General features: G+C 38.5%; 2 protein-coding genes across 2 annotated transcripts in view; both read left to right on the forward strand.

The window, feature by feature from the left end:
• The first annotated feature begins 6,378 nt into the window (after positions 1-6,378).
• Positions 6,379-9,082, forward strand: LOC101293379 (proline synthase co-transcribed bacterial homolog protein-like). Its single transcript, XM_004294366.1, has 7 exons — positions 6,379-6,626; positions 6,699-6,765; positions 6,975-7,021; positions 7,237-7,324; positions 7,827-7,960; positions 8,546-8,644; positions 8,751-9,082. The coding sequence occupies exons 1-7, from the start codon at positions 6,405-6,407 to the stop codon at positions 8,829-8,831; spliced, it is 738 nt and encodes a 245-aa protein (XP_004294414.1). The 5' UTR covers positions 6,379-6,404; the 3' UTR covers positions 8,832-9,082.
• Positions 9,083-9,728: 646 nt separating this feature from the next.
• Positions 9,729-16,460, forward strand: part of LOC101306710 (1,4-alpha-glucan-branching enzyme 3, chloroplastic/amyloplastic-like) — a 10,040-nt gene continuing 3,308 nt past the window's right edge. Inside the window, exons 1-12 of the mRNA XM_004295794.1 lie at positions 9,729-9,988; positions 10,166-10,237; positions 10,569-10,633; positions 11,005-11,682; positions 11,940-12,112; positions 12,210-12,299; positions 12,475-12,550; positions 13,058-13,165; positions 14,242-14,332; positions 14,535-14,636; positions 15,123-15,225; positions 15,807-15,944. Coding sequence (XP_004295842.1) covers positions 9,729-9,988; positions 10,166-10,237; positions 10,569-10,633; positions 11,005-11,682; positions 11,940-12,112; positions 12,210-12,299; positions 12,475-12,550; positions 13,058-13,165; positions 14,242-14,332; positions 14,535-14,636; positions 15,123-15,225; positions 15,807-15,944 — 1,956 coding nt within the window. The remainder of the gene's footprint in view (positions 9,989-10,165; positions 10,238-10,568; positions 10,634-11,004; positions 11,683-11,939; positions 12,113-12,209; positions 12,300-12,474; positions 12,551-13,057; positions 13,166-14,241; positions 14,333-14,534; positions 14,637-15,122; positions 15,226-15,806; positions 15,945-16,460) is intronic.

Below are 16,460 nucleotides of genomic sequence, written 5' to 3' on the forward strand. Positions count from 1 at the left end.
GTTGAAAACTGATATTTCCTCGCCGTAGCGTTTTAGCGAGGAAATTACTTTGGTCACCAATTTCTTGCGGTACGGTGGTCAAGAAAAGTTTTCGTGAAGGAAATAATATTTCTTCCAAAATCTTTCTAGCGATGAATGTATTCTTTTCTCGCTATTATTCTTTAGCCTCAATGTTTTTCCTTGCCCAATCTCATACCTTTTTCATTGTTAAATTAAAATTTTCTCACCAATGATAGGTAAAAAATATTTAAATTATATTTAATAAAAGTTAAAAAAAAAACCATTTGTAGGTATCTTTCAGCAAGGAATTTTTCCTCACCATAGTAAAGTCTTTAACGAGGAAATTTATTTTCTTCCTTATATATATCTTTTCCACGTGAAAATTGTTCCTCGTTAAAGAAACTCAATGATAAGGAAATTTAAATTTGTCGTTATAGGTTAAATGATGTATTTCCTCACCAAAGATACTCAATAACGAGGAATTTTACTACTCTTTCTCGCTGGGAAGAGAAAGTGATCGGGGATGCCGTTGGTGTCCGCTTGGGTGGAGCCACGCCGTCGTCGGAGCCGTCCGGTGGAGAACAGAGGGACGTCCGCACTTGAAGAGCTGTGCGGACGTCCTTTTTGGAACAGCTCCATGTGTATATATATACACACACACATGGCCCTTCCAATGATGGATCCATTTTTTTGTTTATTTCTAGGGATAGGGTATTTGACAAACTTCCCGATCACTAAATCATATCTCCACCGTTCAGTTTGTAGGTGTATATGAGTAGATCACTTCTGCAAATTTTCAAAAAATTTAGTGATCGTTAAGTCATCCAAATGTTTGATTTATTTTTAATGATCTTGAACTGTGTAGGTTTGACATAAGTGTTAAGTTTTTTGTTTTAATCTCAGCCATCAAAGCCTATTAAAAAACAGATCTAATGGTCTGAGCCTATCCCTAAAAGTGACAAAAAAAAGTGACAAAAAAAAGGATCCCTCATTGGAAGGGCCTTGTGTGTATATATATATAATTAGAAATAAACTAAACTGAAAATTTTCACTAAAACCGACTTCTGAGTCTATATCAGATAACAGTTTTATTAACAATCGTCGTATAACTTATAATCACACAACTGTTACACACAGTAACTGTGGTGTAAGTGTATGTCACACGACAAAGAATATGTCGATACGCTGTCGACATACGTTGACATCTCATGTTGATAGCAATCAGACGACATTTCTACGATGCATCAGACGGCACGCAAAAATACAACGGTAGTTTTGACAAATAGATGACGTTTTTTGGCCGTTGTCTGATGTTATTTTTGTGGTAGTGATCTCATACTTCTTAGGGCCATGTCACCGAAACTATTAAATTTTTGAAGTTTCTATAGGATGTTTGAAGTTTCGATTGGGGTTAATATATAAAATGGGGAGCTTTATGAATCATAGATTCAATTATCATCTTCATATCCATCAAGTAAGACCCTGCAAATCCACATTCCTGTGAATCTTGATAAGTCGAGCACATATTCCTGGCTAGATGTAATTTATATGATTCTTCATGAAAGATTATTTTTAGTGCCACACAATATCCCAGGATTCATAGAGATGGGCGATCCTCCAGGCAAACACAAATATGGAGACAATGATGGAGCCAGATTCACATAAGTCGCTCACAAATAAATATGTATATTTCACATGATTGATAACATTTTAACCAATGACGTGTCACCAAATGAACTAAGATCTATATGTTCCCAAGTTGTTTTAAGCTCCAGAAAGGTTCTTTTAAGCTTTACAAAGGTTGGCTGCCAGTTATGAGAAGTTGTTAAGCAACTGAAACCAGCGTGAAGCTCAAGATATGAGATACAAACGTTAAAGCGTTTCTCCTGGTGGTTGGTGACAAAATCTCAAAACCTTCATCCTCACAATTCTCAGAACTACAGACAGGCCCGGCCCCTAAGGCAGGGCAGGCAGTGCGACTGCACAGGGCACCCCACAAACAATGGGCACAATTTTGTAGACTATATGGATATGTACTCTAATGTACATATGTAATTATACATATAAACATACATACAAAAGAGCATATTAATTATTAAAGAAATTTCAAGATGCAACATGCATCTCTCTTCTCTCTTTTCTTTTTTTTTTTTTTTTTTTTTTTTTTTTCTGATTGCATGCATGCTAGTTATTATTCTAGCGTCTCTTGCTCTCTCCCATACCTTGTAATCAAGCAGATTCTCTTTAAATTACTTTGAATGATGATTTACCCTTTCAGTTTCTTCTTATCACTTGCCATCACCCACTCTTTCTCCTCTCTATACTTCTATTCTTCTACAATGTGAAGTTGTGAACACTTCGGCTATCCATAGATATGCAGGCTGGCTGAGGTACAAGTCAAAATAGGTATTGGGTCAGTTGGTGTCGTTCAATTTTGATACATATTGGGTTACTTTATTTTTTGTATTTTGTTGATTTCTAACAAAAATCTATACTTCGTTTTGAATTTTTCAATATTAGGTGCGATTAGAAGTTGGATTTGCAAGTTGGCGTCGATCAAAAAAGAGAAATCAAGGAGCAAAGATGATTCTAGGTTTCATCGTGCATGCCCTAAGTATTTATATTCCAAAATTTAGTGTTTTGGCTTGCTTATTTGATTATTTTGGAAAAAGAAAGAAATGAAGAACTATTTCAATCCCAGCATGGATTTTAGATAGATATTTTGTTAACCAAACAAATGTTTATGGTGAGCATTTAGTCAATGAACTTAACCACAAATTCATTCCGATGTGTATATATGTAGAAAATCAAAATCACTAATGCCTATTGTGATAGGGCACTCCAAAAAAATTTGCACCGGGCATCATATAGCTCTGGACCAGCCCTGACTACAGACAACAGTAGTATTTATCCCTAACACTATTGCATGATTTGCATCAATGACTTCTTTGTTGGAGCCTCAAGTTGGGTGAAATCACCTGAGTGGCACCAATTTCATTACATGAACTTACAATGCAAACCATCTTAGCAATATCCCTAACACTATTGCCTCAATGAGTTCTATTATGGGACCTCTGCTTAGGCAAAATCACTTAATTTGTGACATTCCAAGAATGCAAATCTTTGCAGATTAATTAAAATTACAGCTGCAACTTCTTTGAAGGAGTAATTCCGACTACTCTTTCCAGTTTCCATACTCATTGTTAAGAAACTTCGTATATCTCTAATAGAAACTTCTCAATCCCAACTACTATTGTAACATCCCGGACCCAATTTTACCTATTTACTAGGTATTGCACGAGTTACTGAAGAATTTAACCGTGCTCGGTAATTTAGTAATTTAACACTCGAGTTTATTGTTGAGTTATTCTCAAAATGTTAAGTTCTTCTTTTATGGACCCGAAGTCCTAGTGCGCGTCGATACGAGTTCGTCGGTGTCTCCGGATTATTTTTGGAGTCTCGAGCTATTTTTCTGCGATGTATTGAAGGTTCGGTAAAAGGAGTTAATTATATGAAATTATAGTATGACTTTTATTCTGGGCCTTAGGATCTAGGGTTTTGTTTTCAGCTGTGGGTTTAGGGTTAAAAAGGTTAAGAGGGGGTTGACCCAGTCAAAGAAGCCACACTCGGTTTAACCCGAGCCCAGAATTCCCTCTTCCTCTCCGCCTGCCTCCGGCGTCCTCCGCATGACGCCGCCGTATCCGGCCATCCCTGGCGACGAGACCATCTTCAATCTCTTCCTCTCCTTCTCTTCTATCTAACCTGGTCCACATATCTCGATTTTGGTCCGATTCAAAGTCAAATCGAGGTAGAGAAGCCTCGGCTGTTTTCGGCGAGTCCTCGAGATTTTCGGCCATGGCTTGACGAGTAAATGGTAGGGTTTTGTTCCTTTCCTCTTCTTCTCCAATTTCATGTCTTCAATCGTTTAAATCGAGCCCTAACCCCTCTTCTGTGTTTTTTTCTGGGTTTGGGGTTCTTAGCTCCGACGTTGTGTTCTTGCCCTTCCGGTGAGCTTCCCGAGCTCCTATGAGACCTGCATACCTCGAGGGAAGCCCAGATGTCTTTTGGTGGAGCTTTGGAGCTGCATCGATCCAGGTTCAAGCGGAGGTAAGGAGCTCAGCTGAGGTTGAGGTTTGAAAAGGAGGAGTTTCCTTCTTCAATTGGTCGTTGTTTTGGAGAACAAAAGGTAATCTTGTCTCCTTGAACCACTGGGTTACTGTTGCTACGTTGTGGAGATTTTTCCTTGATAGTTTGGTTGCTAAAAGTGTTGTTGTGCTCTTGAATGTCGAGAACTTGGTGTTTTAGAAAATACGGGGAGGTTATGGTGAAATTCCGACAAGAGGCCGGAATCCGGTAGAATATTCCGGCAAGTGGCCGGAATCCGGCAAGTCGCTGGAATCCGACGAAGCAGCAGATCCGGCAGAGAGCTGAGAAGGTAGTTCTCGAAGTTATTCTTCCTAACGCAAGTCGTATTTTCCGGTTTAGTAAAATTTGTCATTTTAGGAAAGTTTCTATTTAAGGGGACTTTCCCTTTTTGGAAACTTTCCATTTATGGAAACCCGTTTGGGTGCCCTTAGTAAATTTAGGGTGAAGTTGTGTAGAGAGGAAATGAAGGAAATTGTTGGTATTGTTTGTGAGCATGTTGATCGTAGGGGATCATAAAATAATTTTGGAAGTATTTTAGTTGATGTGTTAAGGCATGGAAATTGATGGTGACTTTGATTCCAGGTTAAGGTTCATTCCGAATAAGTTACAGTTGCGAAGTTTAGTCGGAATTGATTATTAATATATGTTGGTCAATCCTGGTCAACCCAGGATACTTAATCAATTTAAGAAGAAGTCGAATCAATGATTATTGGAGTCCGGTCTGACAAAGTTATTCTTTTGTTTATCGTTAGACGTGGGATTGGCTAGAGAGTGTGATTAGTTGGAGGCAGCGCTCGAGGAGTATTGCGAGCATTGGAAGGCTAAGGCCTGATACTGTGAGTGGACTTTTGTTTTAAATAATATGCATGCAATGATTGATTTTTGAGCAATTTATTTTGTTGGAGCATTTGACGTCATTTTATTTTGACGATTTTATTTCTTTTGAAGAGTTACCGAAAATGAGATTTTCGGTGAATATAATTATATATTGATGAGGAGAGTATGTATATAAATGCTAGCTAGCCATATGTGTCGACACCTTAATGGCGTAGCATATAGCCGCATTATGGTCTGACATGAGCGTTGAACGTGAGTGTAGTAGCCCTATATGAGTGCTTAATTCATATAGGGGGTATGGATACATATTTATACACTCGTCTGTCCACCTTAATGGCGTAGTGTAGCACCACATTAAGGCGTGACGTGAGCGTAGTAGCCCTATATAGACCCATGAATTTATATAGGGAGTATGGACGTGTGTAAATACGTACATATATTTTAGCCTGAGAGGCTCTATTTTATAAAGCTTTGGAGACTAGCCGGAGCTAGTCGTGTTATTGTCAGTTTATGAGTTGAGAGCTTTTGAGCTTGTTGCATGCATCATAATTTCTTTGAAAAATAATTGGGAATGCATAAATATTTTTATTGAATTCTGTTTTGTCCACTCACTCTAATGGTTTCAAATGTTTTCCCCTGGGCTTTTCGTTTTAAAAATGCCCAGCTTGCAGGTTAGCTTAGTTGAAGTCGGGCGTACTTAGAGTCGAGGCATAGTTCGTATTATAGCTTTCGCTTATTTGTTTTTCTATTTCTTTTGTTCCTTTTAGAGTTGCTCTGAGCCAATGAATTGTTTGATTTGGGATTTGGATTTTCAGAAGTGTTTGCAGATATTATTAGGAAGGGTTGTCCATTTCCAAGGGAGGTTATGTCGAATTTTCGGTAAACTTTCCTTGGAGGTGGTTTCCGCAGGATTTATTTCGGGTTTCAAGGTGAAATTCGGGGTGGGTCCTGACAACTATTTCCAAGCTCACTGCTCCAGAAAGTTTGCATCTCACTCAAATGGTACCGAATCATATCGAAATTGATCGGTATCGAACCGATTAGCATCAAAATTAAAATACCAATCGAGATCAAACGGATACCGAACTGATATCAATTTTGATAAAAATTTCGATACCAATATTGGTTTGAGCAACATACCGATCTGTCCCAAAACGATCCCAGACCATTTTGATGTGTTGTTGGATGATAAAAAATCGTATGATCTATAAAAAAGACAAAAATTCATAAAAGAGGTTTTGATAAGAACTATTAAATTGAGGACTAATTTATGATCTTTAGATACCCTCCCAACAAAATTCAGATAAAATGATTTTTTTTTTTTTTCTTTTGGAGTGATTCATTGGTGCAAATAGGAACCACAGCACAAGTGAGGCCAAAACAAACCAACAGTGACTCCGCATTTCCCAAATTTCCACTGCATGGCTGCTGCAGCTGTCGAAAACGTCGCCGTATCGGCGCTCCGGTCCGTCGTTCTCCGAGTCCGTCAGGCTGCCGAACGGTCAGGCCGGAATCCAAGTCAGATCAGACTGGTAGCGGTGTCAAAGACCAAGCCCATTTCTCTCATCCGGCAAGTCTACGACGCCGGCCACCGTCGATTCGGTGAGAATTACGTCCAAGAAATGCTGGAGAAAGCTCCTCAGGTCTATCTCTATCTCCGTCTCTAAGTATGTGGGATCGAAACGCAGCGTTTTAATTGGGCTGTGTGTCTGCAGCTTCCTGAAGATATAGAGTGGCATTTCATTGGGCATTTGCAGAGCAACAAAGTCAAATCGCTTCTGGGTATCAATGTGTTTACCTTTCATAAAATATCAATTCAAACATATCATAATAGTCAAGACTCAAGAGCATCTGTTACATCATGTGGGAGTTTGGTGTCTTGTGTTGTGCACAATTGAAGCAGTGTAGATTGTTAAATATATCAAAATGTAATGTTTCAATTTGAGTCTTATGTTTCGGATTCATTTATTTGATTTTGTTACTCTGTGTAGCTGGAGTGCCGAATCTGGCCTTGGTTGAGGGAGTAGACAATGTGAAGGTAAGAATAAGTTCAATATCTGTTTTATTTGTTCTAGGAAGTTGATATGTTTCCGAAGTATTATTTGAAGGAAATTCATAAAATTGGTTTCTCAAAATTACTAGTGTTAAGCAAAGAAAAGCTCTGGGCTATCAATTGATTAATCATTGAACTGAAGTTATGCTAATGTTATCAATCACAAAGTTGATTCATTACTTTGTATTTATAATCCACAGCTAGCAAATCATCTTGATCGGGCAGTTTCCAACCTTGGGAGAAATCCTTTAAAGGTATTGGTCCAAGTTAATACCAGTGGAGAAGAATGTGAGTAGTTTTCACTCATTCCTGTACTAAACTTTCTTTTTGATTAATTAAGCATTAAATTGAGGTATTCAGGTTGCTCGAGCCTTTCCCTTCCCTCCTCCTTTTAGCTGCATATACATTGATCTTTTCTCTTACTTATCAATGTGGTTTTTCACGTAACCTACAACAATTTGACTTCAGAATAATCTGCCATAAACTGTTATGTTCAGTTACTATCATCTCATCTGTCATATGCCCGTATCTTAAAATGTGTATAGTCTAATTTAAATACATTTTGCTTAGCCTCAATAAATGAGTTTAACTCAACTGCTTACTAAGGTACCCAGAGCTTTCCACAGTCAAGAGATTATATGTATTATGTATATGGTTTGTCACATATGGAAAGGAGGGGTCTATTGGCTTTCTTACCACTGAATTGAATAGTCTTTTGTATAGTTCTGGGTTAAATGATATCCACATTTTCTACATCATGCATTTTGCTGATATATTTGCTTATTTGCAGCTAAATCTGGTGTAGATCCTTCTGGTTGTGTTGAACTTGCAAAACATGTCAAATTGCAGTGCCCAAATCTAGTGCTTTCTGGCTTAATGACAATAGGGATGCGTGACTATACTTCAACTCCAGAAAACTTCAGGGTAAATTTTATACTTGCATAAGGTGACAAGGGGGGGTGATGATGCAGGGAAAGAGACATTATTTCTCCTGTTACTAGACATTCAGGATAGCTTGTGCTTGTCTGTTCTTTATAAAAGTGCCTCTTTGAGTAGGCATATGAAATTGATTTTGATTTTGTGTCTGGCCTAGTTAGGACTTAGGAGGCAAAAATGATCTCAATTCAATTGTGTTGGATTGACTGAGGCGTTTTGAGAGGACTTTATGCTCTTTCCTATCAATATGCCCTCCAAGCACCCTCACACACACAAACACACACACCTCTCTCTCTCTCTCTCTCTCTCTCTCTCTATGTCTTCATGTAATAAAAGAATGATAATATTGAAGGTTTGAAATGTAGTGGCAACCTTTTCACTCCAGATCCTTTCCTTGTAAAAGAAAAGAGGTACCATTACCACCCTTGCAACAAGGTTTGGTGGTATATCCATTTACAAGGCCCTATTACTGTAGCTGTGTAATGTCATGGGCATTTTATTTGTTCTTTTGATGCCCCTTTCAGTCATCCTTCTCTTAAAATTGATCCTGTTTTATGTCTTCTATTTCCACAGATGCTATCAAAGTGTAGAACTGAGGTATGCAAGGAGCTTGGTATGGCAGAGGAGAACTTTGAGCTGTCAATGGGCATGTCTGGTGATTTTGAGCAAGCGGTATGTAATTCCCCATGTCCTTTTAACGTTTGTCTGCTATTATTATTCCTTAACTGTGCTTGATAGAGCTTAGGCACCTAATGTCAAACACTCTCGATCCCTGCAGATTGAAATGGGCAGCACCAATGTCAGAGTTGGATCCACCATATTTGGGCCAAGGGAGTATCCAAAGAAACAAGCAAATTAGTATCTTGCGTAGCGTCCCCTACCGTTGATGCCTAAGTGTGTTTCTTTGTAGAACCTGGCAAAGGTTGTAGCAGAAATGGCCTCTTTTCAGCTGTATAGGATACACATGAGTGCATAACAATCACCATATGTAGCGACTAGCAAATGACTGAATTATTTGTACTTGATATGTGCATGTAAACAAATCATGTACCACAGAATCTTCCTGATGTTCAATACCAAATCATTTTTAAGTGTATGTTTGTCCTCCTCAAAGTTACTTTCAGAAGTTGTGTTTAAAACAGTACTTCATTGTACACGTTCAGTTTCTGAAATGAACTGTCCTCCCCAGCTCCCGACGTTCTAATCTATACTTGATATAGGGAAAGTAGCACACTACATATGTTGAAGTCTTGATCATCTTCTCTTCCACTTTTAAAATTCTTGAATGTACTCATGTTCGTCGATGTTTGTAGTGGTTTAATATTGTCGGCTGTGCTCCCCAACCTACATCCAAACCCCGAAGTGCCGATTCAACTTGAGATTACCACTTAGTGACCTAGTGGTTCTTTTTATGGTCGAGTGTGTTCCTCAACCTACATCCTAACCCCGAACTAGTAAAAGTGGCAAGATACTGCTCCAATGCTTAGTTGGAGCATTTCACGTTACCGTTGTAGTTTATATATATATATATATTTTTAATTTTCTTATTATAATCTAAACCTTTGTGGCCTGAGTGTCCAAATAAGACTTCACGGTGGCCACATTAATCAACACAACTCATAAACCTCTCTAATACCCTTCTGCAATTCACACTACAGTACCCGCCTTCTTATCCCAACCCTTCTTCTCCCTCTCTCTCTCTCTCTCTCTCTCTCTCTCTCTCTCTCTCTCTGCGCACCAACTTCAACTCTTCACCATGACTTCACTTTCACTCTCAACTAACCTCACTCTGTACCCCAATCTCACATTTCTCCAATCCCACTATCCAAACAGACCCCAAAGAATCACCTTCCCTTTGAAGAAGTTGAAAACCCAGATAGGCTGCTCCGCCACAGGTCAACAAAGACCCCCCAAAAAGAAGAAAACCCCTTCCGACGAGAAAGGCGTCGACCCAGTTGGCTTCCTCTCCAAATTCGACATTTCCCATAAGCAATTCGCTCAGTTCCTCCGTGAAAGGTCACCCTGTTTTCACTTTCATTGATCATACTAATTTGTAAAGTTCGAAACTTTGATACAGTTTTAGTGAAATTACTGTAGTAAAAGAGGTGCATTGTAGAGGGTATGGAATTTAAGATGGTAAAAATTACTGTGAGCTATTGTTTTGAAGTTTATTCCATTGGTTTACTATTGCAGACACAAAGCCATGAAGGAGCTGACAGATGAAATATTGAATCGGCACATCAACCTCAGGGATATGTCTTCTGGGTTTGTTCTTCCAAACCCAAATTACCTTTCTTTTTTCCTTTCAACTTTTGGTTTTGTAATGCCCTTTATCTGTGGTTGTTTTCGGTAACCTTTAGTTTTGATGGTGTAATTGTTGCCTTGTTCATTAAGTCTTTATATGTAGAATTCACACTATGAATAACCATATAATTACTTATCACTGTGAAACTGTCCATGTGATCTTGTGTGAGTAGCTTTTGGTTACTGAAAAAGAGAGAGAATAAAATGTGGATAAAGCTGACACTACAATGCTGGTTGAGACTTGAATTTAAGAGTTCAGGTTGTAATTGCTATTGTTATCTTTTTCCTATAGATATGAGATATTGGGTTTGCACCGACACCCAGAACATAGAGTGGATTATATGGAGTGGGCTCCAGGTTACAAGCCTAAACCCTATTTCTTGTTTCTAATTTATGTTCAGTGCGACTCTAAATGTTGATCCCCCAGCCAATAATTTCCTCCATAAAATCAAGTTGAGTAGCTTTTCGTTTATTTTCTTTTCCTCTCTACCTCTTCTTCTGTTATAGTTCCATTGATTTATTTGTTTTCTTTTTCTTTTCTGTCTGAGTTTCATTCTGGCGAGCTTGTCTTTGACATTTACCAATAATTTAGACCATGAAGAAAGACATTTTTCTCTGGTTTTTGCCATAATTTCATAGTGTTTCCTTTAAAAACCAAATACCTTTTTCTGGACTCTACATCTAGTAGACTGTAGATCATATGTCTAAGATAAGCTTGCAAAATGCAGGTGCTCGCTACTGCGCACTGGTTGGTGATTTCAATGGATGGTCTCCCACAGAGAACTGTGCAAAAGAGGGTCATTTTGGACATGATGACTATGGATACTGGTTCATCATTCTTGAAGATAAGTTGAGGAATGGAGAGCAACCAGATGAGCTGTACTTTCAGCAGTATAACTATGTAGATGATTATGATAAAGGTGACAGTGGTGTGACCATTGAAGAAGTCTTTAAGAAAGCAAATGATGAGTATTGGGAACCCGGAGAAGACCGGTTTCTAAAAAACCGTTTAGAAGTACCAGCAAAGTTGTATGAGCAGATTTTTGGGCCTAATGGACCTCAAACGTTAGAGGAACTTGAAGAAATACCAGATGCAGAAACAAGATACAAAGCGTGGAAAGAACAGCATAAAGATGACCCGCCTAGTAACTTACCTTCTTATGATGTGATTGACAGTGGAAAAGAGTATGACATTTACAATGTTGTGCTTGATCCAGTATCAGTAGAGAAATTTAAAACAAAGAAGCCTCCCTTGCCATATTGGTTCGAGACACGTAAGGGAAGGAAGGCATGGTTGAAAAAGTATAGGCCGTGCATTCCTCATGGGAGCAAGTACAGGGTCTATTTTAACACTCCTAGTGGGCCACTGGAACGAGTACCTGCTTGGGCAACTTATGTGGAACCAGGTACTCATTGTTTCCAGCATCATTGAATTTTTGGAAGTGCTACACAGAAACTTTTTGTTTTGTGTATTTTTCATTAGAAATGTGTAAGAATTTTTTATCAAGTCTGCATCAGGTACATATTTATTTACAGACATGCTTCGCAGAATCCTGGTCTAGGCATTATCAGCATTCTATTCATATTATCTTGTCGATTATATTATATATTATATTGTCATATTGATGTATTTCTTCATCTGAACCTTGTTTAATACCTTCAGACGCAGATGGAGGACAAGCTTTTGCAATCCACTGGGAACCACCCCCAGAAATTGCATACAAATGGAAGAACGCACGCCCTAAAGTGCCAAAGTCCCTGCGCATTTATGAATGCCATGTTGGCATAAGTGGATCAGAGCCTAAAGTATCTTCTTTCAGTGATTTCACAGAGAAGGCAACTCCCAGTCCTGGATTGTGTAATTGGGGACTTAAATCTTATTCTTATTTGGCAGACAAATTTCTCAATTTGCACTTTATATTTCTTCTTGCAGGTTCTTCCTCATGTCAAGGAGGCTGGCTATAATGCAATTCAGCTGATTGGAGTTATTGAGCACAAAGATTATTTCACTGTTGGTTATAGAGTGAGTTCTTTCACTTCTCTATTCCTCAGATTACATATATATTGATAAAGTTTTTCTTTTTATGTTTCTGCAGGTTGACACATCTATATGTTTTTTGGCATTAAGCCAAATAATATTTATGATCTCAATTCATATGATTGTTCCATGATGATCAAGCAATATTTTGGAATTTCAGGCCACTAATTTATATGCTGTTAGCAGCCGATTTGGCACCCCTGATGATTTCAAGCGTTTGGTTGATGAAGCACATGGTATTCATTTTTCAGTTGATTCCATTTATTTCATTCAGTAATCATCAAATATATTATTCATACTCTATCATGATAATGCTACTTTGGCTTGTGTGAATTATGGAAAAGCTATTTTACAGCTGAAATATTCTTTTTGTATTGGATCACATGTAAGTGCTCGTTGCATAATACATGGATTCGTGTCTTGTTTGTGAGTTCTAAATGATTCATTAAGGAGTGAATCATTAATATAGAGTTGTATGGCATTCCATAGCACGTATTGAGTCTCTAATTTTGTAGAAAAGGAAAACAGTTAGCAGGACAGATGAAACACCTTGATGACAGGTGGACATAAGCCATAGATAATAATTACTTTGCATCCATACTCTTGTACTGAATAAGATTCATGAATAAGTGCTCCATCCTGACCAGTTATGCATCAATGATGTGTTTCTTTAACATTTTACTCCTCCATGCCTGTTGCTTTATTAAAGCTTACATACTGGACCTACCGTTTTTACTTTACAGGACAAGGACTGCTGGTCTTCTTGGAGATTGTCCATTCCTACTCAGCTGCAGATGAGATGGTTGGATTAGCGCTTTTCGATGGAACAAATGACTGCTACTTCCACACTGGTATTCTTTACATTACTAGTGCCTCAACTTTATTAGCTAAATAGCAATACTAGAAGTGGACATTAGTCAGGTTGGATTTGGGTGCCATACTTATATACGATATGGAACATTTAGACCGACTGCAGTGAGATTATGTGATAAAGAGTGGGTCTGATCTGATCAGGTTCTCTGCTGGGGAATGAGACCAGATTATCCAGATTATTACTTTTATTTTGAAATAAGTTCAGAAAATTATAGTAGACTTGCAAATAACAGAAAAATACGTAGAAACAAAATCGACAATAGAAAAGACTACTAGTAGTCTATGCGGAAGATAGATCGCTTTTCTTCCAAACTAAAACTTATATGGCTTTGGAATTTGGATCCTCATCTTTAATCAACATAGTGGCTAACCACCTTCATCATCATGCAGATAATGAAAGTTCACATCCAAAACCAATGGATGTAGTGGCCCAAACTCTTATAGACCCATAGGCAAAGTCTTATTTTCTCGATGTGGGCTTCATATCTCAACACGCCTCCGCAGGTGTGGTGAATTTTTAAGCCATACATGTGGACAACATATGGGTGACTTGGAGTCCGTGTGGCCGTTAGGCATTCACACGTGGATGTGGGCAACAACCAATGAAGTAGTTTGGGTTCACATCCAAAACCAATTGGCAATGAATGAAAGTGGCCCCATTTTCCCAATGTGGAATTCATATCTCAACAGTGCACACAACAACTTGAAAATTGGCTCTATATTACATCTGTAATAGTTGAACTTCCAGCCCAAAAGCTCAACCCAATAGGTGGTAATATTCATATGATTTTATATTAAGGATCACACATAACTACTACCAGCCTTGGTCGTGTTCAGGTTGGATAAAGAAGTCTAATCTGGAAGTCTGCTTCCTTGAGTAATGTGTCTCTTAGGGTTGATAGAGCTTTTCTTTGCTAGATACTTGTACTGATATTAGTGGCAGTTGCTAATTAATGTGAAAAAATTATCTTTGACTACATTGACATGTATTCTCATTTTCATATATGATGTTGGATCCTCTGTCTCTTGATATTTACATTATCTTCTTAAATAGGCAAAAGGGGACATCATAAGCACTGGGGTACCAGAATGTTTAAATATGGTGATCTTGATGTTTTGCATTTCCTTCTCTCGAATTTGAACTGGTAAGTGTGAAGCTTAAATGTGGTTCAATTTCTGACATTAGTGGAGTTACTTCTTTGAACCAATGATCATTTACCTGCCTAATGAAGTTAAATTTATTAAATGACTAGTACCTTGATAAACTCTTTGCTATTTTGGAATTAAATTTATTAAATGAGGATGCTATCATTGGCTTAATACTTAACCTTCTTTTTTTTTTAACAGGTGGATTACAGAGTACCAAGTTGATGGTTTTCAGTTCCATTCACTCTCATCAATGATGTATACACATAATGGCTTTGCTTCGTTTACTGGTGACTTGGAGGAGTAAGTCAGGCATCAAGCCATCAATTAAAACTTCAATAATTTCTTACATAAAACCACATTCACAATTTTTATTGATTGCTAGGTTGTATTGGGCTTAACAAAAGCATCTTGGATTCCAAAAGTGGCTTATATCCTTTTCTAATGAGAATGTCAGTAATACAAACATTCATACTCTACAATAAGCTCATATATAACATGCACACTTATTTAACTAATCATCCTTTTTTTCTGTTTTTTTAATGGTTTATATGGATGGTTAAATTTCATTGACAAGGTAAAAATGGTTTTGAAATGATTGAAGAACATAACTGATTGGAAAATACTCAAAATAGATAGATTCTTAGGAAATAGAAACTCATGTGTTTCATGACTATTTCATTTCATTCTCATAAATTCTATTATATTTCCACCGGTTTGAGTCTTTAGCACTATACCCCATGGTGATATGAGATTATGATTGTAAGAATTTTCCTGCTCTTTTGCCAGGTACTGCAATCAATATGTTGATAGGGATGCATTGTTATACCTCATGTTAGCAAACGAGATACTTCATGCTCTCCACCCAGATATAATAACAATTGGTGAAGATGTAAGCAGTTTATCTTATGGAAACTAGCATCATAATTTTTCTGATTGGGAAATAATAGCATCATATATGCTGCTGTGGGCTTCAGACTTCAGATCCTATTATGTTAGCTATACAAAAATTACATTCTTGTAGCATGTATCGGTATATAGCGGGATGTATTATATTTTAAAACCCATATATCCCCTAAACCTGTTTTGAACCTGGGGTGGAAACTGTGCCATCCTTCCAAACCCTAGTATCTTTACTGCTCAGGAAACGCTAGGTAGGTAGGTACAGTGAGGCATTTTGAACCTCAGATGACATGGGAGCAAACCATGGGGTGGGGCCGTGAGCTTCAGATGTATTGATAGCAGCTAACATGACTTAAAAGCTAAAACTGACTCGTACACTGGACGAGGAGGTTCTTCCCAGTGGAAACGCTCTTTAATGGAACTTTGTATCTACACACACACACATAAAATCCCCTCCCATACTATGTATAATGTTATTATATCATGATGTTCATAGTCCTCAGTTTTATTAGCGCTGTGTATTGTATTTTCCGACTTCGACAAAGAATTAGAGTTTGATTTATTTTCCAGGCAACCTTCTATCCAGGTCTATGTGAACCAATCTCTCAAGGCGGATTGGGCTTTGATTATTGCGTCAATCTTTCTGTGTCAGAGATGTGGTCATCTTTCCTTGAGAATGTTCCGGACCATGATTGGAGCATGAGTAAGGTTGTAATATTTGATTGTCACACACACACACACACACACACACATATATATATATACAGTCCGTTTCAGATACGGACGTCCGCACTGCCTTAAGGTGCGGATTTCCCTCCGTTCGCCACCGTACGACGCCGGTGAGGGCGCTCCTCCACCCCAGCGGACTCCAGCAGCTTCCCCGACCACTTTCCCTCCTCGGCGAGTCCGCTGAATTCCAGTTTTCCGGCCAGATCACCCAAAACTTCAAACAAAGTCAATCTGGCCGGAAAACTGGAATTCGGCGGACTCGCCGGGGATGGAAAGTGGTCAGGGAATCTGCTGGAGTCCGCTGGGGTGGAGGCGCACCCTCGCCGGTGCCGTGTGGTGGCGAAAGGAGGGACGTCTGCACCTGATAACAATCGTATATATATATCTACAATATACAGAGAGGATGTAGAGCGGACGTCCGCACTCGGCTTAAAGTGCGGACGGTCCGTCCGTTCTCCACCCTCCAGCGCCGGCGACGGCGCGCCTCCACCCAGA

Source organism: Fragaria vesca, linkage group LG3 (assembly GCF_000184155.1).
Source record: "Fragaria vesca subsp. vesca linkage group LG3, FraVesHawaii_1.0, whole genome shotgun sequence".
NCBI classification, from domain to species: domain Eukaryota; kingdom Viridiplantae; phylum Streptophyta; class Magnoliopsida; order Rosales; family Rosaceae; genus Fragaria; species Fragaria vesca.